Source organism: Cydia amplana, chromosome Z, assembly GCF_948474715.1.
Source record: "Cydia amplana chromosome Z, ilCydAmpl1.1, whole genome shotgun sequence".
NCBI classification, from domain to species: Eukaryota; Metazoa; Arthropoda; class Insecta; order Lepidoptera; family Tortricidae; genus Cydia; species Cydia amplana.
In genome coordinates, this window is record NC_086096.1 from 2,998,714 (window position 1) to 3,006,986 (window position 8,273).

General features: G+C 36.7%; 1 protein-coding gene across 3 annotated transcripts in view; it reads right to left on the reverse strand.

Moving 5' to 3' along the window:
• LOC134660916 (Krueppel-like factor luna) overlaps window positions 1-726 on the reverse strand; it is a 91,109-nt gene extending 90,383 nt beyond the window's left edge. For all 3 annotated transcript variants that reach the window (XM_063516796.1, XM_063516797.1, XM_063516795.1), the window contains exon 1: window positions 578-726. In XM_063516796.1, coding sequence (XP_063372866.1) covers window positions 578-679 — 102 coding nt within the window. In that variant the 5' untranslated portion in view covers window positions 680-726. The remainder of the gene's footprint in view (window positions 1-577) is intronic.
• Between the last annotated feature and the right edge of the window lie 7,547 nt (window positions 727-8,273).

The following is an 8,273-nucleotide window of genomic DNA, read 5'->3' on the forward strand; positions in this document are numbered from 1 at the left end:
AGATCGTAACTGGAATAGATATCATATAATTACCTATAAACAATAAATAGGGGTACCTAGGTACCTACTTAATCGTAACATTGTACTGTTAATATTAAATACCTACCTACTTTTAGTAACATTTTATGTGTGTTTGTAACAATAATCATTGTGGGTACGTGGGAAAAAATAAAAACAATTATTTCGCATCAACAGCAGTAACACAAAGATAAGAAGACAATTGGATGAGTCAGATTTCCAAATGCGATCGAAATTGACCCCTTAAAAACCCGCATCGGGTGAATTCGACTTGGACTCGACTCACTCGACCAGCGGGTAAACATTCGCAGCATTCGTCCGGTATTTTTAGTTCTCTCGCAACCAATAAAGTAAACAACACTCTGCGCTTAGCAGCGGAAAAACGCCTCAGAAACGTTGTAAACGCATTTATACCCATTTAAAACGTCGAAATCAATTTTCTGGAGAAAAAATTGAAAATCGACCGTCCTTCTCACGCAGGCGTACTGACTCCAGACATATAAGTATGTATAGGTGTAGTAGTAACTCTACGCACGGTCGCACGGCATGGCACGCTTACCTGCTGCCAGTAGTCTTCTAGGGACAGTTTCCACTCGAAATAGCCTGTGTCGGTGACATCCTGGAGCTCACGAAATAGGTTCCCACTAGGTAATACATCCATCGCGATGACATGGGTTAACGAGACACGGGTGCGTTCGCGAGTGCGGCCCGCGCTGGACTGACTACTATATAGTAAAGTATACTCATATCGGTGTTGCCAGCGTCAGCGCGCAGAAATCCGCGCAACTTTTTTATTTATTTATTCCCTTGAACAAATAATTACGGTGGGTGCAATTGGGATTTGACTGGAAATTGGATAGCAGTAATTATTTAACAAAGATAAATAATCGAATACCTAGATGTGGTTAGGTACCTACCTACCAAAGAGTAGTATAATGTATAGGACACTAACCAATTTAAAATGTTGAGTCTTTAGCATTGTGTTACAAATCGTTGATTGTAGGTTAAACTAACTACCCAATTGAAGACTGGAAGGGCCAGGCATTGGCATTTATATTTATTAAATAAGGTTAAAAGTGCCAACCATTTGCGGAATGCGCCAGCGTGGTATCATCAAATTGTCTTTTTTTTTGTTGATATATAATATACCTACTCTTTTCACCTACGATGGCAAAGTCACTTGGAGGATATAATCAAACGGAGACGCCATGTCTGTAATTTTCTGTACAAAACAGTCTGCCGATTTTTGCGGGGGAGGGGAACGTCAAATGTATGCGTAACGTAAAAATAGCCATGTCAGATAAACGTCAGTCCATACATTGTGTATGACTGTTGGCCGCCTATTTTCGACAGAGGGGAAAGCCTGTTAATGGCTACTCCGTTTAGTTGTATCCTCCAAGCAAAGTCATCATCAACACCATCAGAGATCACAGTGGCTGATACTTTTACATTGATGGGCCATTTTATTTAAAGTTGCCCCCTAAACTTTTTTTTTTCAAATAGGATTTTTATGTTATTTCTACTCAGAATCACGAGCTCTTTTAATCCTAATAGGAGAAAAAAAGTGACCCAAAATTTACATACATTTTTCGAACTTTCCATTCCGTAACCGCCATACAAAGTCTATGAAAAATGGTAACGGAATGGGAATAAAAACCTTGGGACACTTTTTTTCTCCTATTAGGATAGAAAGAGCTCGTTATTCTGAGTAGAAATAACATAGAAACCTATAATTTAAAAGAAAGTGTAGGGGACAACTTTAAATAAAATGTCCTTGATATGATATGATATAACAGAAATATATAAATGTTTAAATAATTTAGTTTAAATGTAGGAATCCGATCCGTTCCGTTATCTTTTTAATGGGTCCCATCATAGGGCAGGCTCCCAGGTAGACTTGGGACTTGGAACGGACAGTATTTATTTTTAATGATAGTGACTTACAGGCCAATTCGAACGTGCACCTGATATCATACCGATATTTGAATCTTATTGGAATCATATCAGTTAGCCGTCATTCCCGCGGGCGTCTCGCTCGCACTAATACATTTACGGACAAGTCAGAGTGAACACAACAAATAATGTAGACATAAATTAGGTTTTATTAATCACTAATTTAATTCATAAGGTTATATTTAAAGTTATAGCAAACAGAAAGGAAACATAAATAATTTGATTATGGACAGTCGGCGGCATAACTACCTTAGCAAGAATGTAAGAACATATTCGTTCACAATACTAAGATAATAAAAACAAATCCCCGCAAATCAAAACCCCCAAAAATCCCCGCATTTTCCCCCGTCCCGTTCAACCTGGCATCCCCAGCGATTCGAGTTTCCCCTCACCACCCGCAACATCCTCAAGCATAGGTTAACGAAGAACAGAGAGAACACATATCGCTTTCTCTTTTTTTTTTATCCTTTTTCTAGGGGACTTCTCAGGACGAATGGACAAACTTGTGTAAATCAGCGGCCAAAATTTGAACTAATCATAACACATACTAAGTTGCATGCTTAGCGCGACGGTGGTGACACCCTTGACGGTATAGGTAAGTTTGTAAGGATCATCCAAAGGCAGAAAGATTTATGATTGAACATTTACAAACGTCAATTTGACAGAACGCCCCGAATTCGAATGTGGAACACCATCTTTAGGATTTAGGAACAGAGGCGACGTATTTTTTGGAAATTTAACTTTTTAGGGTTCCGTACCCAAAGAATAAAAACGGGACCCTATTACTAAGACTCCGCCGCCCGTCCGTCTGTCTGTCACCACTGTCACCAGGCTGTATCTCATGAACCGTGCAGTTGAAATTTTCACAGATAATGTATTTCTGTTGCTGCTATAAGCTATAACAACAAATACTAAAAATAAAATAAAATAAATGTAAAATAAAAAATAAATATTTATGGGACAACATAGAGCAAACGTGAATTTGTGGCCGTTTTTTTCGTAATGGTACGGAACCCTTGGTGCACGAGTCCGACTTGCACTAGGGCGGTTTTATATACAAAATTTTTTGTATGAAAACTATATCACAGCCCGATTTCAGTGCTACAACTTACAACATAATATGTAGTCGAACTCATAGATATAAGAAATAAGGATACGCTCTAGTTCCCAATATGTAACCATCTATTTTAGGCTTTAAACATAGAATCTCTTTTTACACCTATTAGATGTCGCATTTCATTTTAAGGCTTATGATTTTATTAGATTAATTTAATTTATTTTAATTTAGGTACTGTTTTTTTTTAACTGTTTACTAACCAACACTGTTGACTTATCTGTATTACTAACAAGAATATGGATTATTAATCTGAAATAAATATTATTTATTGTAGTATTTTACTTCTCGTCTCGCGTCGAATGATTATAACATAAATCAACATAGGTAAAGTGTCATTCTATGGAACTTGTTAACTATGTAAACAAAAGTCACTAGTAAATTCATATTTTTTGACAGTTTTAATATGGTTTGTTTACATAGTTAGCAAGTTCCTGGATTTTACCACAAAATATTAATTTAAAAACAAAATTTTAATTTCGAATTTTAGAGTAAATTTTAGAGCAAAGTAGACAGATTTTATGGGTCACATCGAATTATGAGATCTAGTGGCAAGCGATCCCAGGTCGCTGATGAGGGGTCAGTTGTCAGGCTCATTGCGTTTAGCGGCCGGGCAGAAATAACAGGTTATGCCCCTAGGGAGAAAAGTTGCTATTTACGGCGCAGGTCGAATTTTGACGAGAATAGATTGGAGTGCATTAGGACATGTGAGCTTTGGGGATTGTAGGTCAAAAAGGTTTAGGGAAATGGACGTCTCTCCTGTGGACAGTATACAGTGGGCCATTTTATCTAATAAAGTTGTCCCCTACACTTTTTCCAATTTGGGATTTTCTATGTTATTTCTACTCAGAATCACGAGCTCTTTTGATCCTAATAGGGGAAAAAAAGTGTCCCAAAATGTCCATACTTTTTTTGATCTTTCCATTCCGTGACCGCCGTACAAAGTCTATAAAAAAAAACCGGCCAAGTGGGAGTCGGACTCGCGCACGGAGGGTTCCGCACCATCAACAAAAAATAGAGCAAAACAAGCAAAAATGCGGTCACCCATCCAAGTACTGACCCCGCCCGACGTTGCTTAACTTCGGTCAAAAATCACGTTTTTTGTATGGAAGCCCCATTTAAATCTTTATTTTATTCTGTTTTTAGTATTTGTTGTTATAGCGGCAACAGAAATACATCATCTGTGAAAATTTCAACTGTCTAGCTATCACGGTTCGTGAGATACAGCCTGGTGACAGACGGACGGACGGACGGACGGACGGACAGCGGAGTCTTAGTAATAGGGTCCCGTTTTTACCCTTTGGGTACGGAACCCTAAAAATGGTAACGGAATGGAAATAGTAACCTTGGGACACTTTTTCTCCTATTAGTATAGAAAGTGCTCGTGATTCATAGTAGAAATAACATACAAATTCACAATTTTTTTTTTTAAGTATGGGACCACTTTAAACTTGGAGGATACAACTAAACGGAGTAGCCATTAACAGGCTTTCCCCTCTGTCGAAAATAGGCGGCCAACGGTCATACACAATGTATGGACTGACGTTTATCTGACATGGCTATTTTTACGTTACGCATACATTTGACGTTCCCCTCCCCCGCAAAAATCGGCAGACTGTTTTGTACAGAAAATTACAGACATGGCGTCTCCGTTTGATTATATCCTCCAAGACTTTAAATAAAATGGACCGTATAGGTACAGTAAGTATGTAGTAGTAGTAGTAAAACACTTTATTGTACAAAAATCAGAACAAAACAGGAAAAATAACATTCGTCATTAGTACAAAGGCGAACTTATCCCTTTAAGGGATCTCTTCCAGTTAACCTTTGAGCAATTATTGAGGGAGAATTGGAGACGGTAGACATCCGTACTGTACCAAGATCTGTATGTATGTCTTAAGAGGAAAGGGAACGGCCGCGTCTCCATACAAACGTAGTCCATATTCTCCTCTCTGGAATACACTGGATATTGACACTATTAAATATATTTTTACATAATTTGATGTGCATTGACCATAGCTAAGCGGCGGCAATTAACTTTTTTTTAATTTTTTCGTTATTGTAAAAATTAGGAGCGAAAAACAGTTTGCGTACAAATTTTAAAATGCTCCTAACTCTTATAATAATTATAAATCGATAAAAAATCAAACGTAGGGGCATAGCTGTGGTTGATGAACAACAAATTGTATCAAATAATTTTCAATTACTTATGGTAATATCCAGAGAGGAAAATGAGTAATACGTTTGTATGAAAAGGCGATTTCGTGCGGTTCCTACACTTTCGTCTTAAAATACTTTCTTAAAGATCACTGAAAACGTATTATTTTGTATAGTACTTTGACATTTTTGATATAAAGTAATCTCGTTTTCATTGCTATGAAGACTCATGTACAGTCACCTGCAATAATAATGTTACACAACGAAAGCCGCTAAAATATCAATATCTGACACGATCTTATCTGTAGAGTTATATTTATGATATAAATAAAACAGACCCGTTATAAGAGCGTGTCATAGACATAGGTATGTATTCGAACTTTTAGATACGTCAAATATTAGATATCGAAACGATATATGGATCGGATATGTCAGTGTCAAACAAGTGTCAAAAGTGACGTTTTTGTTTGAAAAAGAACGTCACTTTTGACACTGACATATCCAATCCATATCGTTTCGATATCTAATATTTGACGTAAGTACTTAAGTATCTTAAAGTTCGAATATGGCTGTCAGGCTGTCAGCACACTGTAACTTCGTAGAGTAACATATTATTATTGCAGGTGACTGTACAGAGTATACAGATCCCTAGCTAATCCTAAACCCACTCAGAAATCGAGGAAAAATCGTATAATGTAGTTATCTTATTTCTAAACGAGAAAAAGTCGTGAGAAAAAAATGGAAACCGTAATAGGAACAGTTGCGCCTTCCAAGGAGTCAGATTTCCATTCCCAGAGTTAAAGAAAACAACCAACATACGTTGGACTATATTCTAACCTAACCATTACATTTACAGAGCTCTGCTTACGCTGGTCGATTCTCGCTGGCGGTAAAAGAGACTTAAGTGGATGAAAGTTTATTAAAATTTGTACCCTAAGCGGATGATGTTAAGATTGGTTTTAGATCGAGAGTAATGCTCTTTATTTTGACGTTAAGAGATAAGGGGACATTTCACGTGACCGTTTCTACTTACAAACGTAGTCTCCATGTTCCTCTCTGGATATATATTGACGTGGTCAAATTTAGAGGAACGCAAAAACAGTTTAATTACTAATTTAGAATTTTAGATATTACTTTAGGTGTAAATTACCCAAACCTTTTTTGCATTTCTTTAAATTCGTCCATGAGTAGATTTGCTGTAGGCAGGGATCGGATACCGGTATTTTTTGTATGGGAACGAAAACAGTATTTTTTTCGTTCTTTGCTAATTATTTCATTTCTATTTGGGCAATCTAATAATACGAAGTCGTAACCTAAAAACACAACTGAGTCCTACTTTTAGAGTATTATATAATTCGAAAAATATGATTATTTCGAAGTTTTTGCAAAAAACCGGTCCCGATCCCTGGCTGTAGGTACCTAACTTCTTTTTCAAAAGTGTTTTTCAATGAAAATATACGTCAAGATTGTTTACCCTTTTTCTAATGCTAAAAAAACGAGGCATACTTAGTACTCGCTTTTACGTTTCTTTAGTAGCATGAATGGAGTCACGGTGCGTGCGCGCATCGCGAGGACACAATAGCCCCATCTCCCTCAGGCGGTCGGTGTTGGAGGGAGAGGGATGAATATAACGGTCCGCATACCTTGCTTGCGTACTACGTACAGGTTATTGTCGGTACAGAGATTGCAAAGTGCAATGTGCATGTGCATACATATATGCACTCAGCATAAAAAATAGCGGATCTGACTATGCGTCAAAAATACTACTAACTAACTAACTAGCGACCCGCCCCGTCTACGCACGGGTTAACAAATTATACAAAAACCTTCCTCTTGAATCACACTATCACGTTGCGTAGTTTTAAAGATCTAAGCATACATATAGACAGAAAGACAGCGGGAAGCGACTTTGTTTTAATACTATGTACAGTGATTATTAAACTGTACCTACAACGGGACTTCATCGATAGCTCATTAAGGGGATCCCCCACGCCAATGACCTTCGATCGGAATCCCTTAGTTTTCTAATGTTTTTTGTAGCTTATATTAACAGCCACGGCTTTAAGCAATATAGTATGGCAATATATAACCGGTCAACTAATTAATCGAAATTGGGTAGTTTAAAAAAATAGAAATGGCTACTAAAATTAATAGTTTGGCAACAAAAACGGAGCCTTTAAATATATCAATATGAGTTGTATTTTAATGCCGTTACAGCTTTTGATTATTTTTAAGCAGGTACCAAGTATTTATTTGGCAACTGAATTAATATATTGGAGACCATTTATGAAGCACATTTTAAAAAGAAAACAGCTATCTATTAATTCAAAAATGAAGTCCTTTTAAAATATTTTGTTTGGTCATTACACGGTCAACCTAACACGCTCCTCCTCGCTTCGCTCGTCGTCGCACCTATCTGTTGACTCTAGTAGAACACAGTGGTAACTATTGAAATTAGTAATTAAAAATTTAAAGATCGAATGGTATAATGGCCATTAGGCGTTTCATGATTACAAATTTCGACTATAATTATACTGACCATTGCGTACCTATTGGTAAATTAATTTGAGGTGTTTTGTGTAAAAAGTGACCAATATTCATTAAAATTAACTGCTTTCGTGTTAAAATACTACCTAGCTGAAACGATATGCTCAGTTATGATTAGTTGATTACTTAGGTGTGAACAACTAGATGACAACTAAGTTTTATGATCGCTTTACAATATTAGTTGCCAATTTATAATTTTAGACGCCAACCTATCACTTTAAGTTCCCTATAATTTTTTTAGGTGGCTTGATTTTGCTGCCAGTTTTTTTAATAACATGATGCTTATATTTGAGGGTAAAATATTTGTTTTGGCGCTAAAATATTAATGCACAGCCAAATTATATTATTATATGCCCAATGAAAGATCCTGTTTAATATTTTAGTTGCCCGGTTAATAATAAGCCATATAGTATCCCATATTTACTTCAAAGTTCATAGTCTTCGAGATATTTGGCACCACGTTACAGATTAGCTGTCATAGAAA